Source organism: Mycena indigotica (assembly GCF_014461135.1).
Source record: "Mycena indigotica strain 171206Taipei chromosome Unknown Mind.scaff0009, whole genome shotgun sequence".
Taxonomy (NCBI): domain Eukaryota; kingdom Fungi; phylum Basidiomycota; class Agaricomycetes; order Agaricales; family Mycenaceae; genus Mycena; species Mycena indigotica.
Window position 1 is genome coordinate 2,131,670 of NW_023503008.1, and position 18,314 is coordinate 2,149,983.

The following is an 18,314-nucleotide window of genomic DNA, read 5'->3' on the forward strand; positions in this document are numbered from 1 at the left end:
CCGATCTGGTCACTCCAGCGACCTTGTACTCTGTATGTCTTTCGCCTTGTTACTTATATCTCCATATGTCCTTATGCTTGTTACTTTCCATATGCACTCCGTTTCTTGTACTTACTTATGGTCTTCCCTTTCTACTTACTATTAGTATTTAAACAGCTAAAGTAGCTACGGTACTTTAGCTTGATTATAAATGTTACTTGCACTCCTCCTCTATGCGGAACGACTCTGATAACTCTTCTTTTTTCTCTTGTCCTTCAACCGGACTTCACTTCGCTTGTGGACCTTGTCCGCTCAAACTCCGCTCCGCTCCGGTTGGTCTTGTGTTCATTCGTGTCAGGCAGCTACTGGCTTGTTAGCTATAGTGGAAACTCCCCCTGTTCTGCACGGCACTTGACAAACTTCCTTACTACTTTACTTGTCTTTGTTCTAATCTTGTTACTTACTTTGTTATCCCTTATTTTCTTCCTGTTACCTCTTGTACTATAAATACTTTGATGTATTACTACATACTTCAGTTTGTAAATCAATATTGCTGGTCTCTATTATCCAGCATCGTCTCGACTCTGCTCTTCTCTCTGTCTTGTGGTCAACTGGAAGCCCCAGTCACCCAAACATCCTTCTGTAGTGTTCCACCCCTAAGTATATTCCAACTTTGATTCTGTTCCCAACTCCAACTCTGACTCCGGTCCCCTGGTTGACACAGCACTTAATATGGTGACAGTCTGGAGATGTAGGAAGGAACCAGAGAAACTTAGGCAGGCCAGAGAGGTCAGAGAGACCAGAAACAAATATTTCTCTAATAGATTATAAACAGTTCTTATATATATTCAAAAACATCTAAAACTTAAAACTTAAAACTTAAAACTTGAAAATCATCTAATATAAAGCTAATAACCAGAAAAATACTACTAGGCTTTAGGTACTTGAAATTGTATATCAATAGGAAGAGAAAGATTTTCCAGCCAGTCAAGCTGATTTTCATACTGTTGTTCTAACAGATGAATCTGTAAAAGACTTGGATGGTGAGCACAAAGAATAAAGTAAAAGCCTGTCAAATCAGTAGTCTGTATAAAATGTAGACAATTATTGCCTAAAGTTGTAAAAGGAGAGATATCAAGAATAGCTTGTTTAGAAGACTGATTATTTTATGTTAAGTAATTTATTATTGTTATAAAAAGATTCTTACAAATAAAGAGAATGAAAGGGGTAAACCCATCAATAACAAGTCTTCTAGATAAGAGCAATAAGCTATTGAAATCATTATTAATAGTTCATACCTGACTTAGGCCAAGAGGAATGTAAGTTAGAGACAAAAGATAGGAAGTTTGATTGGTTAGGTTGATCTAATTGTGCTTTTATATAGGCCTCTTCAAAGCAGAACAAAGATAGACACAATGAATGATGAAGACTTCTATATAGTGTTAGTAGTGTTTCATGATAATACACAGCTGATACAAACTGCATGTGTTTATCCCGATTGTTCCATAAAGTGATTGCATCAAGCTGACTCTGCTTGATGAAGAAATTCATGGTCAATGGTCCTTGGGATGAGCCTCGATATGTTCCGATAATAGTGTTTTCTGTCATGGAACCTTGAAAACAATGTGAGCACCAATTGGAACGGCTGAAGTTGAGAAGAAGTACTCGGACACACATCATTCTCAATTGATGTGTGAAACTTGCGTGTTTGTGTTTGTGTTTGTGTTATCGGTATCTGTTAACTATGATTAAATGTGTGGATTGAGCAGGGGCAAAGGGATTCACATTAAGGCATATATGCTCATTCACTTTCATCACGACATCTCTTGCAAAGTTTTGCATGCCAACAGTTATTTCGGTTTCTTCAAGAGATTCGGAGTCCAGATTCGCTGGGTGATCCAAGAGTGATGATGCCACTTCAATGATCGGGCTTCCCGAGTCAAGGGGCTCGAGGGTTGTTGTGTGTGCTGTTGACGGATCGTTCGCCGGTTCGTGCTGAGCATGATCCACCTTGATGTTCGTAAAATGCGTATTTTCAGGGACAGCCTGGGAACTTGAAGGTTGCAACGTGGTAATAACTATGACCGTACCTCCGAATCAACCAAAGCAATCCCACTGTCCCCAACTGCTTCGCTTCCTGGCGCACAAAAAGCATCAGATACGGGAGCGCTCTGAAGATGCACATTACGTTGCTGCTTGTAGCTACGAGCATCCTCCTCAACCAATTTGTCGAGATCGGTCTTTCTTCGTTTCGTTTTGCGGAGAGTTTTTGATATTGGTAGAACAGATGGTTCGACAACCTCGACGCAGAGTTCAATGCTCGGTTTGCTCCGAAATGGATATCATACTGAGTCGGTATATGCTGTGCCGATAGGAGGCGTGACGGAAGTCGGAGTGGGAGTGGGAGAGTTAGATGCATCTCTGCTGGAGATTAGCTGGGACGAAACCAACCGTGAATATAGGTTACATTTGATGAGGAGGCAAAAATTGCTCCCATTCCGGGACGGTTGACAAGATTTTATGGAGACGGTCTATGCCAAGTTATACGATGATGAAATTGTGGAAACGCATCAAGCCGACCCACCTAACAGATCTGGTTCGGTAAAATGGTGCATGTACCGACGTATAATGGCTACTATGGCGAGAAAAGCTTGACACAACTTAGCCCGCTGTTCTGCGACAAGGACTGCATGGTCGCGCCGCAAGGTGTGTTCTGCCACCTATGTAATGGTGGGTTCGCGTTCAGTATAGATGCAAGTTTGGCCGCACCGTTAGAGTCTCTACGATCTGGTGCAAAAAAGTCAGGACACGACGCCCAAAGATATAGTCATGTGTGTCAACCTTTATTCGCGCCTCGAGCTTCAAAGTCAATCAATACCCGTGAGATCGAGGGTATAAAGGTTTCAAGAATGGCTCACGTAGTATGCTTTATCGCTGTCGAGCCACTTTCCAAACTTCTTGGAGTTGGGCTGAACAATTCAATTAGCCAAAAACCCGTCAGTCATTCATTGCTCTCTCACAATATACGCGTAGGGCGAACTGAGCTTCGCCTTCAGGGTCTCCAACACACTGAATATAGGTTAGTTCGGATACTTTGGTCCAGCAAGCTGACATTCATATCATTCCTGGCCTTGACTTCTGGATTTTCAGACATAATCAACGAAAGATCACACCCTTGTGTGTCACACATGTCACAAACTGTTGTTGGTAAAACCGGGAGCCTCCATGTTACCAGATATTACATAACATAATACTAATTAAACGAGCGATGGGAGCTCATTGAGCACCAAGTAAGCTATTGAGAGCCTTGGGAACGTCGTATCCATGTATCTCGAGTGCGTCCACGGCTTGTGAGCGACTGAAGCCCATCGCCGTCAACTGCTTGACGGCTTCGACATCATCATCAACTGCCGGTGTGGGTATTCTCGCTGGCTCTTCTTGAGGAGGGGTCAGAAGGTGCGATGGTCCACCAGGAAGTGGTTCAGAACTTTTATTTTTCCTCTTGCCGAATGGTAAACGAATCTGGAGTCGATCAGCAGTGAGGACGCCGCCATTGGGAGATAGCATACGCTGAGTTTGGAGCTTCGGGCTGGATGGCTTTCTTTCTCTTTAACCTTTTCATCTTTTGAAGAACCGGTAGATGGTCTGCCTTTGGAGCCACTGCGGGTCGGTGGAGGTGGAGACCTGTGACGTGGAGGCGGGGAAACGGAGCGCCTCGACGTAGTCTGAGAAGGAGCTGTACTTTTGGGCGACGATGTGGGTGAATTGATGGGGAAGGGTTGACTTTGCTTTGTCGACCTGGTTTCTGGTTCCGTGTTTGAACCTGTGGATGACTCTCCGAATAATGAGTGTTCAACCGACGTGGCTGTTCCATTGGCGGCCAAAACAGTAGGCTGGGTCGCAGTGACAGGCATGACTGTCTCAACGTTGTTTTGTATGCTTGGACCAATTGGTGTTGCGATCACGGCTTGTGAGCCTTCAGGAGTAAAAATGTGATCAAACTCGTTATTATTACTTGGGTCAGTGGAAGGAGGCTGTATAGCATGGCCGTTAACAGCAGATGGTGTCTCCAGAGGCGGTGAACCACCGAAGTCAAAATTATCATCGAATGCAGAGTCGAAAGCATTAAATTGAGTAGACGGGACTGTTGTTTGGTTCATGGCTTCGTCGAAGGCGTTGACCGCTGAACCAGTGCTTTGTGGGGCGAAAGTAGTCATTGGCATGCCGAATGCGTCAGTGAGGGGTGGCATATTCTGGATAGTACCGACAGACGGTTGCACGAATGCATCATCCGATGCCGACTGGGCTTGTTCAACATCATTTTTGCTCGGGGCATCAGACGCTTCGGTAGCTTTGAACTGGACGAGAGCAGCAAGAGGAACGCCATCTTCACTGTCACTGCTGTCTGAATCCTCGACATCAAGTTCTTTGAGTTGAGTACCGAGGTCTGTTTCAGTTGTCTCTGCCTCAGGTTTGGCATCTTGCTTTTCTATTACTGCTCCTGCCATAACGTTGTCGATTGCGGGAAATGTGGACGCTGTGGTGGTCACTGGTGTCAAGAACACATCACTATCACTGGCGCCGCCATCGTCAACAGTGAGTTCAGTTGAAGAAGGGACCAGATCGGTGTGCTCGGCCGGGGTCTCGGAATCGAAGGCCTGAGCAAAGCCGAACGGATCACCAGTTGCAGGATCTTTGCCAAGTGGGAAAGGGGATTGAGAACGAGGAGTTGCATTGCCCATGAGTCGATCGAAGGGGTTGTTACTCTTGATGCTAGATGCAAGGGATGGGCTGCTGACGTCAGGGACCGGTGAAGCTGGTAGGGTCTGAGCGGCTGCAAATAAAACGGAGTCGGAGGATGTGGTACGCTCCGGAGAAGTTGCGAAACTAGCGATGGACGCCTCGATCTGGTTTTTCTCTGCAACAATGCTCTCGGTTTCGGATTGTGCCACTTCGAGTTCCTTCTCCGTCCTACCACGTTCAGATTCTTTGCTACTTAGTTGCTTTCGGGCGATAGCAAGGAGGCCCTTCTGCTGTTTTGCCTCCTTCTTGGATTGGTCGATTTCAACCTTGATCATGTCGATGTGGTGGCCAGCTTCAACCATCTTCTTCTGCAATGTGCGAGCCTCCTCCTTGTCGCGAAGGAATGCACCCTCTATCTCTGCCTTTTCCACCCGTAGAGCGCTGAGATCGCTCTCAGCACGAATTAATTCTTCTTGCGTTTTGAGCATCTCCGTGGTCTGAGCAGTGTGCCGGTCCCGCAAGCCGGCCAGGAGTTTATTCTCAGTTTCATACGCTGCTTTTGCGGTCGAGAGCTGGGTCTGCAGGGCCGATAATTGCGCAGCTTGATTAGCAAGCGTAGTCTCCAGGGTTTGACGCTCAGCTTGCGCTGTTGCAAGCGATTTGCTTGTGGAGTTGACTTGGTTTTGAACATTCCCGATTTCTGCTGACTTATCGTCGAGTGGAGGTGAAGGAGTTGTGGTATCCTCATCGTCTCCGAGTAGATCTGTGGAAGGGAACTTGAATGAAATCAGTGGTCTAACCCATGAAACATACCTGCGCTCGCAATTGCGAAAGACTGGGAAGGAGTTTGAGACGTAGACATTGTTGGCACTGGATCATCCCAGGAAAACAAATCTTTCTCAGGCATTATGGCTGCGCCGCCTCGCATTGACGGTGGTATTAAGGTAGGAGGGAGAGTCGCTGGAATAGCAACACCAGCACGCTTCTTCTGGATGAGATACCAAGCGATAGCGAAACCATCTCGTGTGAGCTGTCCGTTGTTATTGACATCCGCGAGATCCCTACGAGGGTCAGCAAGACTCGGAGGTGTAGGGCGAAAGGAACATACCAAATCTGCGCTAGATCCTCGCCGGTAAGTTTCGACTCGAGCATGAAAGGGACAGCGACGTCATCTAGGATGTAACCGCGCTTGTGGGTATCTAAAGAGTCAAACCAACGGTCGGATGTTGCCTTCTCGCTAGGTGTGATATCCCAAGCAACCTGAGAAGAGGCGAAAGCACCAGTGCCAACGATGGAAGGGGAAGGATTGGGTCGAACAGGAAGTTGAGGGGGGCTTTGAAGACCACGGGCCAGTGGTCTGTGGCTGAAGCGCTTGTTGGCTCGCGCCAGTGTACTGGGGTTGGATAGTGCTACGCTGAGAGAAGGAACTAGCAAGTGGACTGTATGCGCCACCCGTTGTCTGAGCACGGATATTGCTTCCAGCCGCTTGCTGATAGAAGCCGGGTGGCAATGAGTTTGGAATAGACGCCAATTGACCAGTCATGACGGCCTGGATGAGGTACATCCCGATGGCGAAGTCGGTTGAATCAAGCTTGCCGCGATCTTGAGTGTCGGCGAGATTCCTGGGAATGTCTCTAAGTTGTGGCCAAGGTTTTGTTGGCCGGAAAGTACCATATCAGTCCCAGAGTCTCATTCGGAAGCTTAGATTTGAGGAAAATTCCCTGAGCCTTCTCGCCTGTGCAAAGTAAGACAGAAAATGGTCTGCATCAAGATAAAATGAACGCACTGCTGAGAAGACCATCAACGGGGCCCGATTTGGTGAACATGTTCAGAAATTTGGCTCTGTCCTGAGGCGTAAATGGCGGCAGTGTAGGTTGCGGTGACTTGGCCCGAGAGGCCGAATTGCCTGTCCCTTGGGGAACGACGGGGGTGATACCAGCGATAGTAGGGAGAGGACCGGCTAGTTTTGTAAGATTGAGATGGCAAAGTTGAGATAGGCTGACGCTTGTTAAGTAAGGCCGCCGACACCTTGGTCCCTTGTTGCGCATGACCCATTAGACGAACAGCCATAGCTACACCTTTCTAGAGAATTTGCAAGTTCGAATAACAATGCCTAATATGCGAAGTGAGAACATACTGTTGAAAGCCAGCCGTTGTTCGTCTCATCCGCAATTTGCCAAATCTCTCCCAGAACGAGTGGGGATAGATGTGCCCCACCGAAAACCTGAACCGCAACTTCTCCTGTTAATGCACCAAGTTTATTGGGGTCGGCAGTAGCAAATATTTGTGACACAAGAGCCATTTCGGACGGAGAAGGAGTGAAGTTCGCAGCCATAGCGGGCAGGACTTAGTTGGATTGTGGTGATGTGACCCATCACACTCGTCGCGTACACGTGCCACAAGTTTACTTTCTCTCTCTTCCACATGGATCAACTCACGAGCTCCCTCGCTCCTGCCTCCGTTTCTCGCAAGAGTGTCGCGGACGCGTCGTCAACCACCGCCCTTGGCAGCGTAACCAAACGGTTAGACAGGGCATCTATAAACGAGATTTACACTCTCATTCTGCTTTCAGCCTCACCAACGAATTGATGACTCTTATGGTGCGTTCTCTCTGACTTTGCTGGCTGTCTGTGGCCTCATTCATATCAGATGTCGTCTTCTCCGGGTATTGTGCGGTCCTCTGTTTGTGCTCAACCTTTTGGACTCAACGTTGTTCGGACAGTCTGCCTTTCCCAAAAGTGATGGAAACTTGTTTGAATGGATTGGGACCATTGAGGGCGCGAAAGAAACAATATATTCCGGTCTTAAGTTTCGCATATCCATCGCCTTCGGGTGCGTTCTATATTTATTCTTGCCTATTGCACTCAATTTTGGTAGCCCAAACTATCCCTACGGAGCGCCATCCATCAAGTTTGATACTCCATGCTATCACCCAAATGTTGACATATCTTCTGGTGCGATTTGTCTCGACATTCTTCAGGTGCGTCGTTTTTATTTTGACTAAAAATGTGATTATTAATTCGGTATACCAGGACAAATGGTCCGCAGTTTACAGCGTGCATACTATTCTTCTCTCGCTGCAGTCTCTACTTGGAGGTAATTCTAGTGTTCCCGCTTAGATTTGCGCAACTGATCAGTCTACCAACAGAACCTAACAATGCATCCCCATTAAACCCGGATGCCGCTGCTATCTGGAATTCCCCAACCGGTACTTGCCGTTAGTTAGGAAGAAATGCGTGGCTGACCAAATGAAATAGACTTCAAAGCACAGCTCATGAAGCATTACCGACCATTGTGATTTGTATAGTACTCTGTAGCCTTAATAAATTTTATGGATGGAACTGATGAATGCGTAACAACTTGTTTCCAACTTCCTTGAGTACTGGTTTACTCGTGTGACGACCATTGGTATTGTTCATCTCCAAGTTCATGCTGACCGTCCAGCCAGTTTTCAATGCCACGACGTTCGCCCCCAAGTTCGCTGCGTCTCGTTCAGGGCCCTGTGCCTTCCCGAATGTCGGTTTACTTATTGCGAGTAATTCGACTCTAATAAACTTGAATAGGGTGCCAAAAGCCGGTCATACCCTTCCATCCGTTCCCCGACCAACATTCTCGCAACCCGCTACCGTTGTTAGAGGCCCGGCGCCTCGTCAACAGGTTTTGAGAGAGGAATCCCTCAAGTTTGATGCTCTGCCTGCCCTCTTGATTAGTGTGACAGGCAAAGGAAGTCTTCGTGGACCATGGGACCACAGTTCGTGTCGGGTTGACGTTGAAGAGCTCTTGGCGCCGATGGAGCCTGTTGCGTCCTCGTTTTAAGTTTGAGTGGGGGGGTTGTACGTAGTACATTGTCTGTGACTCTGATCAAACAACTGCGTTCTGCACTCCTCTCTTCTTCTCTACTACCATATCCATCTTCCTTCACGAGCCTATAATGACCAGCTCCCCACCAGACATTTCATCGCTGACACTGTCCTCGTCCCATGCCCGCCTCCATGAATCTTACGACTTTGATGGTTCAACCACCGCTCGCCCTCAATATCACTTCGCAACGTCGACAGGTATTCCAGCCCAAACACAGTACCCGCCCCTAGGTGTGGGTCAGTCTCCTCACAAAATGAAGCCCGCGGCTCGAAGTGGCCTACCAGCTGTTTGTCACTGTCAATCTTTTATGTCCGCGATGGCACTGACGATTAAACAGCAATGGCTCGATAATTCAGATAACCGCTCTCTCTCACCCCAAAACAACTCTGACTTCTCTTCCACGGGCGGTTCTCCGCCTCCAGTCAGCCACCTGTCGTCGCCTCCAGCTCCTGTTGGCTCGAGTCCAAACCAGAACCCGGAAGACGAGATCATTCCTACCGCGATTGTCATTAAAAACATACCGTTCAATGTTAAGCGTGAAACCCTCCTCGATATCATCGTATGTTTCGATGTCTCACGTTCGTCCTCGCTCATGTTCACACACAGGCATCACTAGCTATCCCCACTCCCTATGCATTCAACTACCACCTTGACCAGCAGGGTTCTTTCCGTGGCCTTGCTTTTGCTAATTTCCGCCAGGCAGCCGACGCCGATGCTGTTGTCGTCGCTCTCAACGGATTTGATGTCCAAGGTCGTAAACTTCGGGTCGAATACAAGAAAGTATTGCAAGCCGGGGAAAAGGAGCGCATCGAACGCGAAAAGGCTATTCGGCGAATGCGCTCAATGCAATTGGAGAAGGAACAGGTTACCTATGAGGACTATGGCTCCCCAATTCCTTCGGCATATACTCCACAGCGCTCCTTTTCATACCAGCCTCAGCAGTACTCACCTACTAACGTATCTCCGATGCCACCGTATAATCACGTGCTTGCATCGTCGACTCCCCCTGTCTCCCAAAACGCTACAGTCTCATCCCCTCCAAGCACCTCAGACAAGGGTTCGGCTAACGAACTAGACCTTAACGATCCAGCAACCCTCGAAATCTATTCGAGAATCCTTCTTTTCAAGGATGATCGGATGAGAGATGAGCTTGCGTTTTCGAGAACCCTCAACCCCAAGCAGCGTCGTGTCGTGCATCTTGTTGCTCAGAAGTTGGGGGTGTACCACTACTCGGTGGGAGAAGGTGAAGAGAGGTATGCAGTTGTCACCCGCATTGATCCTGCCAGAGTAAGTTTTCACACCTAATCAGTGCAATATTCACATTCACCTTTCCATAGCAGCCACAACGTCCACCGCACACCCTCTCCCGCGCACCCTCTGCTTATCTGGCTCAGCAGGCCTCTCAAACTGCCGCCCAGTCTCTGCGTGTGAAGAAATCTATGCCAGATATGAAAACTTTGCCGTCGCAACAAGCTCCGCGACTGAATCCACGCTCCTCGAATGGCAACATTCGGGAGGGATACGCAACTATTTCTACCCCACGCCGACAGTCCACTGCATTCACGTCACTGTTCTCTAATGGTGGGGCATTTGGAGGCGTTCCCCCAGTGCCTTCGGTTGCGTTGGCCAGCTCCCTCAACTCTGGTGGACATGAGACTCCCAGTGGAGTAGTGCGGCAACCACGCGGGCCAGGGGCAGGCGGTTTCGGTCGTCGAGACAGTAGAGTTGGGTTGAATGAAGCGGCGGCAGCGGCGGCGACTCGAGGTGGGCTCGAAGCTCGTACTTATGAACCGTTGGAGATCTAATTCAGGCGTTCAGCCCGCTCTGATTCTCTAGAAGGAGCCGATGGTCGAGGCAACTGAACTACAAATTCTCGTCAGTCTTGTATATAAGAATCTTCTCTTCTCTTTTGCTCTTCATTCCAGCGGAATAGTTTTTGTGCTTTGTTTTCATATCGTATGCCTAGTTAAGTAAAATCTAAGTCTATGTGTCACGTGAAAGGATCAATGTCGTTCAGCCCGAGACTATATGATATTCTCTTCAAGGGGGGCATTTTTTTCGTTGGAGGCCTTGCTGGCTCGATGGCTGCAACCCACCACCATCACAACAACTTGAAAATACTAAAAGCCGACCTGAACGTTCTTCATCCGCCTGCAGTTGAATTTGGGCCAACAGAAGACAAGGTGCAAATTTCCAAGGACCCACATGTTAAAGAGGTGTTAAAGTATGGCAACCCTGGTGGGCGCGTTTCGGGTTTCTCTTCGGTCCAATAACACGCTTACAGGCCCTGTTTTTGACGCGCTTGTGCGAAAGGCATATGTTGCTGCATATGACCGACGTCTCCGCCATCCATCATGGGTAGCTTATGATTTGAGGGTTCATCTCAGTGCCCTGTCTGACGTGTTTTAGACCGCACAGCACCTCACTGCTGCTTCGTTGCAACACAATCCCGGTGTCAACCGTTCCAAGTCACAGTTTACCGAGGACGAGGAGCTACCTATACCGTTCCGTGCTCGTCTGGCAGACTATTTCAAGAGCGGATATGATCGTGGTCATATGTAAGTGGTGTTAGGTATTCGAGAGAGAGAGGGAGGCATCTCATGCGACAAGGGTTCCTGCGGCTGACGCCAAATTCTCTCAAGTCAGCTCTTGCTCTATTCCACCAGCCCATAACCTCATAAAATACCAGGACGCGATGAATGAAACGTTTCTGCTCTCGAACATCGCACCTCAAGTAGGCGATGGCTTCAATCGACATTGTATTTCCCCATCCCTCTTCTTTGGCAACATGCTAACCCAAGACTGAAGACTGGGCCTACCTCGAAGACTGGTGCCGTCGTCTGACATCCAAATTTTCCGACGTTTATGTTTTTACTGTGCCTTTATACCTTCCCCGCCAAGGTGCAGATAAAAAATGGCGTATTGTAAGTTTTCGGCGTCTCTGGTCGACTCCACTCATAAAAAAACAGACTCACGAAGTTATCGGTTCTCCACCAAATGTCTCTGTGCCCACCCATTTTGCCAAGGTCGTTTTGGCGACCAAGTCGTCGCCAGACTCGGCACCAGAACTGTCGGCTGGTGCCTTCGTTGTTCCCAATGCAATTATACCTGATAATGCACCAATGGAGAGCTTCATGATGCCCAGTAGGTTACTGTTAGTCCCAGCGTTCCTCGGTCTAATGAAGTTTGCCAGTTGAGGCTGTAGAACATGCAGCCGGTATTCTTCTCTTCTCAAAAGCAATCAAGGCCGCTGCTAAGAACATCTGCACCACGGCAGAATGCGAGCTTATTGTGCGCAAGTTCGACGATAAGAAACGTCAAGAGAAATGAAGTATTAGATTATAATTACTATTGTACCTATCAGTGGTCTGAAAGCATGTCGCTGACACTCGTCCAATATTCCTCTGTTGCCCGCTTTTCAATCTCCTGCTTGGTGACCCATGCGAAATCCTGGATAGACTTGTTGCCGATACGCGCTTGCCCAGCCATAATGTTGGCCTTGAAGAAAAACGTTACTTTCTGCGGGGAGGAAAGGTCAGCCAAGTGAAACAAAAAAACACGGTATGCAAACCTCTTGCTGAGGCGTTGAGAATGATTTATGCACCCCGATTGGTTTCCGCGCGACAACCCAAGTGTCCATGTGGGCACCGCAGTTTTCGACAAGCTCTCTTTGGGCAGCCTGGTGGAGTAATTCCTCCTTGCCCACCTCTCCACAAGGGAACTCCCAAACCACTTGACCAGTAGTCATATCCACTCGTTGGACAAGGAGATATAAATTTCGTCGCCCTTTGCGGTCGAGGCTATGATAGTCTTTCGCCAAATCGGAGGCATGGACGCGAGCCATAAGCTTGTCGTCAGTTTGTTCCTGCATTTCCATTTGCTCAATTGCGGCCTCTTCTGCCACCGTTCGCTCCGTGTCGTTTTTTACGTAGGTCGGACCCCACGCAATCCGCTCTCGGATTCTCTCCTCCGCGTTGAACCGCGCCTCCAATAGAGAACCTGGTTTGAAATAGAATTCAGATGGAAACGGATTATGCAGGGCGCGTTGGATGCGCTGCTGGTACGCATAAAAGGCGTTTTCAAATGGTGTTGGACTTGGGGTGAGGATTGGCGCTCGGTTGAGAATAACCGCCGTATAGAGCGCTGGTTTGAGTCTTGAATGGGCCTCAGTTGCAAATGTACGACTGAGGCTTATAGCTTTTCTTGTCAACATTTGGACGGATCACGGGCCAGTCACATTCATGTCTCTCTCACTTGTCTCCAGCTCGTATCTTGAAGAGAACTCTGCAAAGATCAGGGCCAAGCCCGTTCCATGGGAGGTATCAGTCGTCGCAACTTCAGTAACTTGAATTCACCCTTAGTAGGGCTACCAGAGAGCAGGTCTGATCACTTCAGAGGAGCTCTCCCTCATCAAGAAAGTCGACAGACAACCAAAGGCAAAGACGGAGTCGCTGCTGCTTTCGGAATCGCCTACATATGCCCTACTATACCTTCAACTGCTTAAAAAGCTTCAACGTGTTGACACCATGCAATCCATCCTCGTCCTTATTGCCGACTCAGTCTCCGGTTGACCATCTATTCATAAAGCTGCCTTCGAACCCTGAAACTTCCTGACAGACCACGATGAGCGCATACCTTTGTTCACTCGCGCTGTGGAGGTCGACCCTGAACTCCCTTATCATCCTTTATTGCGGTTGGCATTCAATCTAGCCATCGCTAATCTAAAGGCTTACGTGCATAGGACACTCGAAACTCAAGATGACTTCGTCCAACTCAAGGCTGCCCAAATCCTCACGGTCCTGCTTTGGTATGTCAATCGCTTGTTTCCTGTTCTCCTGTCTTTAATTAATAGCTCAGCTCCGAATCCACGTTACTACAACCAACACTAGTTCGGCCCTTCCTCGCCACACTCTCAAACTTTGTCCAAGGATCAGCACACAACAAGTGTGATATTGCAGTGCAGTGTTTAGAGGCACTTCTCGCACGCCCCGAATGTCGACAGGCTATTTGGGAGATTCCTGGTATCATCGCGGGGTAAGCCTCTGTCCCTGCTCGCAACGCATAACACTCAACGACATCTTCCATAGACTGGTCGAAATTCTCAAGCACAACCCAAGCCCTCAAATGAGCTATCAGGTTGCGTTCTGCCTGTGGTTACTTTCCTTCGAGCAGAATGTCGCCGAAGAGATCAACAAGAGACACGACATAATACCCCTCCTGACTAGCGTCGCTCAGGCCGCCGTGAAGGAGAAGGTTATTCGAGTGATCGTCGCCACCTTTAGGGTACGGTGCCACGTTCAAGCTTTTGTGAACTGCGCTTACCCCAATGCGAAGAACCTAGTCTCTAAAGCTCCGCAAGCAAACCTTCCAGCAATGCTCGTTGCTCAGCTACTGCCCTTTGCGAAGAATCTATGCAGCCGAAAATGGTCGGATGAGGATATCGTCGAGGACGTACAATTCCTTCGTGATGAACTGACTGCCAACTTTCAGAGTCTCACGTACGTAGACTTCTACGGTCTTGAACCCATTCTGACCAAGCTTTAACTAGAACATACGACGAATACAGTTCCCAGTTGACTTCCGGTCATCTGTCTTGGACCCCAGTGCACGAATCGGAGGATTTCTGGAAGGAAAATGCGATCAAACTCAATGACAAAGACTGCGAGCAACTGAAGTAAACCATTCCATCATTTGCGGGTTCACTCACGGTAGCGGCTGCGTTTAGGATACTTGTCAAGCTGCTCCAAGAATCGACCGATCCTCTCGTCTTAGCCGTTGCTGCTCACGACATCGGACAGTACGTCAAGCACTGCGACAAAGGCAAAAAGTGGGCTTCGCTTTTTTTAACAAGATTTGGTGTTCCTAACTGAGCAAATCTAGGCTCGCGACTAATCTCGGGGCGAAGACAAGGGTCATGGAGCTGATGACCCATGCGAACTCAGATGTGCGTTATCGAGCGCTCTTGAGTGTCCAGCAACTTGTCAGTCAATCGTGGGTAACCGTTTAAATTTCCTTTGACGGACAATCACTGTATACGTATAACATAATCAACTAGTTTGCTATCCAAACTTCCGCAATCACATCCCACTGTCTCAATGTCTTGGGTTCAGCGCGTTTGTCGATGTCGTCGGAATCGAGGAATCTGTCGTGCAATAGAACAGCACGCAAACCACCAACGGACGAAAAGCCAACTGACACAGGCATGTACTGCAGTTCAAGTTCACGTACCACATCAATCATATCATCGTCTTGGTCCCCAATCAGCTCAATTGGTTCTAGTTGGATGGCGGATGAGCCGCAAAATATAGTCCGTGGTTTCAGCGGATCTGAACTTGAAAAATATGGCGGTGGAAGAGTATATGTGTCTGCCTCGATAACATCGGCAGATCTAGAGCTTATCAGAGCCGCAGAAGAAATCCCGGACAACTTTTGGTGAGCAAGCTGAACGTTGAATGTAGCAGACATTGGCGAAGGTGTGGAAAATCCAGGGGAAGAAGCTATCCTCGGACTGAAGGATTCTGAAGCTGGTGGTCGTGGGATGGCAGGAGCAGGAGAAGATGTCAACGGTTCCAGATGTTGAAGTGCTATCAACAAACTGCGCCGCCGTCCCAAGGAAACGTGCGCGGAAACACTCATTGTGAGCTCGATTTTGAAAGGCACATTAAGTCGAATGTTGTCTGTGGCGAGATGGCGCACGACGAGGTTCACTTGAATGTCTGATATCGACGGTGCAGGTGGAGGAGTCAGTGTTCTGGGTATAATGCTGGACGGTGGACGATTCCGAAATGGTGATGCCGGCCGTTGAGATGATATGGGAGAGTCAGGTCGCGACATGGAAAGTTGAGGTGAGTGTGGCCCTGTTACTCCTCTCTTTAGATGCAGAGGTAGCGCTGGCGCGGGCTGTACCACGGGGGGTATTTTCCTGGACAACATGGATGTCAAGAGTCGGCCAGGCTCACCATATGCGGACCGCCAGTATATGTCCAGCCGGCCCAAAGGAATAACGCTACCAGGCTCATCTGCCTGGGTTTGAAGAGTATTAATTGGTCGACTGAGAACATAGATGTACTGTCGCATATCTTGAGGTTGCATCGACCCAGCGAAGATTCCCTCGTTAGCATCAAACGCATCCCAATTCCCCGCACTTTCGAATTGGATCCGCTCAAACCACAGACTATCCGTCGTCAAGTTTTGAATGTGGATTTCAAGGAACAGCTTTTCTCGTTCGGCGCGCGAGAGGAGAGCAGAGGGAGATCGTGGGGTGTGAACTTTGGTTTTAACCGAAAGCGGATTCGTGACCTAGGGAACGAATAAACAAAAGCTTTTGTTAGAATAGTAAAAAACCATACGGCAAACTTGTAGAATTTGCGGAAAGTTTGTATGATTTGTTCAGTATCGTTGGGCGACGAGGTTGAAGGCAACCGATAGCTGACCGTGCATGCCAGAACATGCTGCCCGAGCTCCTTGACCTCATGGTGAACTACAGCATCCTCCAACGCGTCACCCACTGCTAGACGCGTGTCGGCGCCTCCGAATTCGCCAAGTGACACCTTGGAAGTGACGGTCTGCATTTCGACCTTGAGATGGACGGCCTCGACGTGGGATTGGGCTTCATTATTAACGCAGAGACAGCTAGAGAAGGTTTCGCCCAGCTCGATCTTGCCAAACGAGGAAGGGAGGGTCAAGAGCTCTGACACATGGAGATCTCGTAGAGTTTTGGGATGGCCAGGCAAGGGATCGGTTGCCTGAAGAGACAGAATGGATGTCGTTGAGTGTGTCTAGACTGGAAATGAGGCTTAGATGTGAATGAGGGGTCTGTCAACACACTGAAAAGGATGGCGAGCTCGAGTAGAACGGCTGCCATGCACTAGCCAGTGATGGTCGCTGAAAGCAAGTGAATGACAAACGACTAGCGACAACGAGCTAGCGTACAGAAACCCGCATGACTTTGAGCGAGAGCAAGTGCCCAGGACCATCGCGAATGTTTTCTGTCGTCATCAAAAGAAAAGGAAAGTTGCTGATTATTTTTTGATTATTTTATTATAATGTACAAATGATGATGACAAATATACTATGAGGCAATGGTCATTTCGATATCAGGTCCTCTTTCTCTACCAAAGGCTTCATACAGATAGATGAGCCCAAATAGCAGGAAAAGAAACGCGCCGCCAAGCGTCACTAAACACAACAGGTCAACATCTCCTGGAAAAAACGGGGGAAAACCAAGCCACCGTGTTTGACTGATATCTTTGACGACACATAGCGTCCACCAATGACCGCTAGCGCTGTGCAGCATGAATGACCGAAGATTGTGCCAGCAGTGACGAGGTATACGTTCTAAAGAGGACGGTTGGTAAGCAAAATAGAGTTGTGAATGACCCACATGGGCAGCCCCGAGAGCAATCGTAGCAATTTGGCTTCTGTCACCCCACTCGCCAAGGAAAGTCAAGATGAATGCTTGCACGAAGACGGGTCCAAAGAATAGGTTGAAGAAATTTCTAGCGCCTTGAGCTAATGAGCGAGGCTGCGAAGGTGATATTCGAGTGGTGGCGGCGAGACCAGCTTCTATGTGTTCAAGTGGGATAGCATTGTTTGGCGATTCGTCTCCTTCTATTTCTTCTTGGGCCTCTCTCATCTCCTCTTGGATTTTGTCGTTCCCAGACTTCATCGCGCGACCCTCCATCAACATCTTCCCACCGAACACAAGGAATAGCGCCGCTGCTGCCGCCTGTGTCCATTTTTTGGGTATGAGGGTCGGAAGAATATGACCCATTTCTGCAGAGAGGATAGACATGACAACGAGAGAGCCAAACGCCCCCGCGAAGACAATTAGTCGTGGATGACGCATAGCAAGGATGGCCGCAATTAAGAAAGTCTTGTCCCCAATCTCCGATGCAATAATCATCGCGAATGAGTTAAAGAGGGCTTGTAAAGAGCCCTCCTCAACCTCGGACATGTTGGACAACAGCAAACCAATATAGTCATGTGACGGACTTGTATGTCTCACTCGGACTCTGACGATCCCGACTTTTTACCGCCTATCGTCGGTTCGATTCAACAACCCTTTCGGACGAACTCTGAGTTGATGGGCCACAGATGCTGAGTCTTCCTCGGATGACGAAGAGCCTAAGCTGAAGCGCCAAAGAGTGGAGAGCCCTCCAAAATCGGTGGACCAGGAGTGCGTGTTAGTTGCTATGTGGCTTGAACGCGTCTGACCTACTCGACAGAGCTGGGAAAGCTCTTTGGCAACGCTTCCTCGCAGAGGGACCTGAACAATCAACCTCCACACAAACCGTAGTTAGCATCGAAAAACGATATTCGTTTGCTGGAGAAGAAGTTACACAGATAGTTCAAGTGCCTCAGGACTCTACCGAGGCGAAAAATTGGCCTCTTGCAGGCTCAACCGCGAAGCGTAAACCTGGTCCACGTAAAGCCAAGACATCTCTTGCTCCGTTGCCAACACGCAAGCCGCAGAAACTCTCGACTCTCGACAAATCCGCGTTAGATTGGAAGCAACACTTGGCTCAAGCTCCCTCTGAGATAGAAGAGGAGCTTGTTGCCAACCGACGCGGCGGCGGATACCTCGAAAAAGTTGATTTCTTGAACCGCGTTGAGGCGAGAAAGGGAGAAGCCCTAGACAAAAGTAGAGCCAAACGACGAAGATGACACAGAATATTCGTGAATAAACATGATGCTCATGATAACAAAGGAATGACGGGGGTTTACAAGCA

General features: G+C 48.6%; 10 protein-coding genes across 10 annotated transcripts; 6 read left to right on the plus strand and 4 right to left on the minus strand.

The window, feature by feature from the left end:
* Positions 1-1,016: 1,016 nt before the first annotated feature.
* On the minus strand, positions 1,017-3,133 carry MIND_01052200 (uncharacterized protein; the record flags this gene model as incomplete). Its single annotated transcript, XM_037367106.1, has 12 exons — positions 1,017-1,592; positions 1,655-1,714; positions 1,765-2,025; positions 2,070-2,279; positions 2,328-2,400; positions 2,447-2,510; positions 2,564-2,699; positions 2,749-2,766; positions 2,821-2,838; positions 2,898-2,948; positions 3,007-3,048; positions 3,092-3,133. The coding sequence occupies 12 exons, from the start codon at positions 3,131-3,133 to the stop codon at positions 1,584-1,586; spliced, it is 984 nt and encodes a 327-aa protein (XP_037216500.1). The 3' UTR covers positions 1,017-1,583.
* A 122-nt stretch (positions 3,134-3,255) lies between these two features.
* Positions 3,256-7,057, minus strand: MIND_01052300 (uncharacterized protein; the record flags this gene model as incomplete). Its single annotated transcript, XM_037367107.1, has 9 exons — positions 3,256-3,501; positions 3,549-5,485; positions 5,536-5,783; positions 5,831-6,149; positions 6,190-6,344; positions 6,394-6,457; positions 6,509-6,682; positions 6,726-6,804; positions 6,860-7,057. 9 exons carry the CDS (start codon positions 7,055-7,057, stop codon positions 3,256-3,258), a joined length of 3,420 nt encoding a protein of 1,139 aa, XP_037216501.1.
* Positions 7,058-7,131: 74 nt separating this feature from the next.
* On the plus strand, positions 7,132-8,020 carry MIND_01052400 (Ubiquitin-conjugating enzyme E2; the record flags this gene model as incomplete). The annotated part of the gene is made up of 8 exons (XM_037367108.1): positions 7,132-7,244; positions 7,295-7,322; positions 7,372-7,392; positions 7,445-7,554; positions 7,600-7,702; positions 7,755-7,818; positions 7,871-7,930; positions 7,980-8,020. The coding sequence occupies exons 1-8, from the start codon at positions 7,147-7,149 to the stop codon at positions 8,018-8,020; spliced, it is 525 nt and encodes a 174-aa protein (XP_037216502.1). The 5' UTR covers positions 7,132-7,146.
* A 50-nt stretch (positions 8,021-8,070) lies between these two features.
* Positions 8,071-8,538, plus strand: MIND_01052500 (uncharacterized protein; the record flags this gene model as incomplete). The annotated part of the gene is made up of 3 exons (XM_037367109.1): positions 8,071-8,117; positions 8,171-8,238; positions 8,286-8,538. 3 exons carry the CDS (start codon positions 8,071-8,073, stop codon positions 8,384-8,386), a joined length of 216 nt encoding a protein of 71 aa, XP_037216503.1. The 3' UTR covers positions 8,387-8,538.
* Positions 8,539-8,653: 115 nt separating this feature from the next.
* Positions 8,654-10,445, plus strand: MIND_01052600 (R3h domain; the record flags this gene model as incomplete). The annotated part of the gene is made up of 5 exons (XM_037367110.1): positions 8,654-8,869; positions 8,921-9,142; positions 9,190-9,870; positions 9,921-10,347; positions 10,402-10,445. 5 exons carry the CDS (start codon positions 8,654-8,656, stop codon positions 10,443-10,445), a joined length of 1,590 nt encoding a protein of 529 aa, XP_037216504.1.
* Positions 10,446-10,592: 147 nt separating this feature from the next.
* On the plus strand, positions 10,593-11,913 carry MIND_01052700 (Endonuclease; the record flags this gene model as incomplete). The annotated part of the gene is made up of 7 exons (XM_037367111.1): positions 10,593-10,821; positions 10,868-10,941; positions 10,993-11,141; positions 11,194-11,342; positions 11,392-11,507; positions 11,553-11,727; positions 11,777-11,913. Exons 1-7 carry the CDS (start codon positions 10,665-10,667, stop codon positions 11,911-11,913), a joined length of 957 nt encoding a protein of 318 aa, XP_037216505.1. The 5' UTR covers positions 10,593-10,664.
* A 30-nt stretch (positions 11,914-11,943) lies between these two features.
* On the minus strand, positions 11,944-12,796 carry MIND_01052800 (50S ribosomal subunit L30; the record flags this gene model as incomplete). The annotated part of the gene is made up of 2 exons (XM_037367112.1): positions 11,944-12,102; positions 12,155-12,796. The coding sequence occupies 2 exons, from the start codon at positions 12,794-12,796 to the stop codon at positions 11,944-11,946; spliced, it is 801 nt and encodes a 266-aa protein (XP_037216506.1).
* Positions 12,797-12,824: 28 nt separating this feature from the next.
* On the plus strand, positions 12,825-14,590 carry MIND_01052900 (V-type proton ATPase subunit H; the record flags this gene model as incomplete). The annotated part of the gene is made up of 9 exons (XM_037367113.1): positions 12,825-12,902; positions 12,948-13,149; positions 13,201-13,390; positions 13,441-13,617; positions 13,671-13,866; positions 13,918-14,081; positions 14,132-14,257; positions 14,309-14,410; positions 14,464-14,590. The coding sequence occupies 9 exons, from the start codon at positions 12,825-12,827 to the stop codon at positions 14,588-14,590; spliced, it is 1,362 nt and encodes a 453-aa protein (XP_037216507.1).
* A 44-nt stretch (positions 14,591-14,634) lies between these two features.
* Positions 14,635-17,539, minus strand: MIND_01053000 (uncharacterized protein; the record flags this gene model as incomplete). The annotated part of the gene is made up of 7 exons (XM_037367114.1): positions 14,635-15,882; positions 15,933-16,361; positions 16,411-16,467; positions 16,516-16,600; positions 16,656-16,761; positions 16,815-16,920; positions 16,967-17,539. The coding sequence occupies 7 exons, from the start codon at positions 17,537-17,539 to the stop codon at positions 14,635-14,637; spliced, it is 2,604 nt and encodes an 867-aa protein (XP_037216508.1).
* Positions 17,540-17,581: 42 nt separating this feature from the next.
* MIND_01053100 (Craniofacial development protein 1) lies at positions 17,582-18,249 on the plus strand (the record flags this gene model as incomplete). The annotated part of the gene is made up of 3 exons (XM_037367115.1): positions 17,582-17,630; positions 17,680-17,761; positions 17,811-18,249. The coding sequence occupies 3 exons, from the start codon at positions 17,582-17,584 to the stop codon at positions 18,247-18,249; spliced, it is 570 nt and encodes a 189-aa protein (XP_037216509.1).
* Between the last annotated feature and the right edge of the window lie 65 nt (positions 18,250-18,314).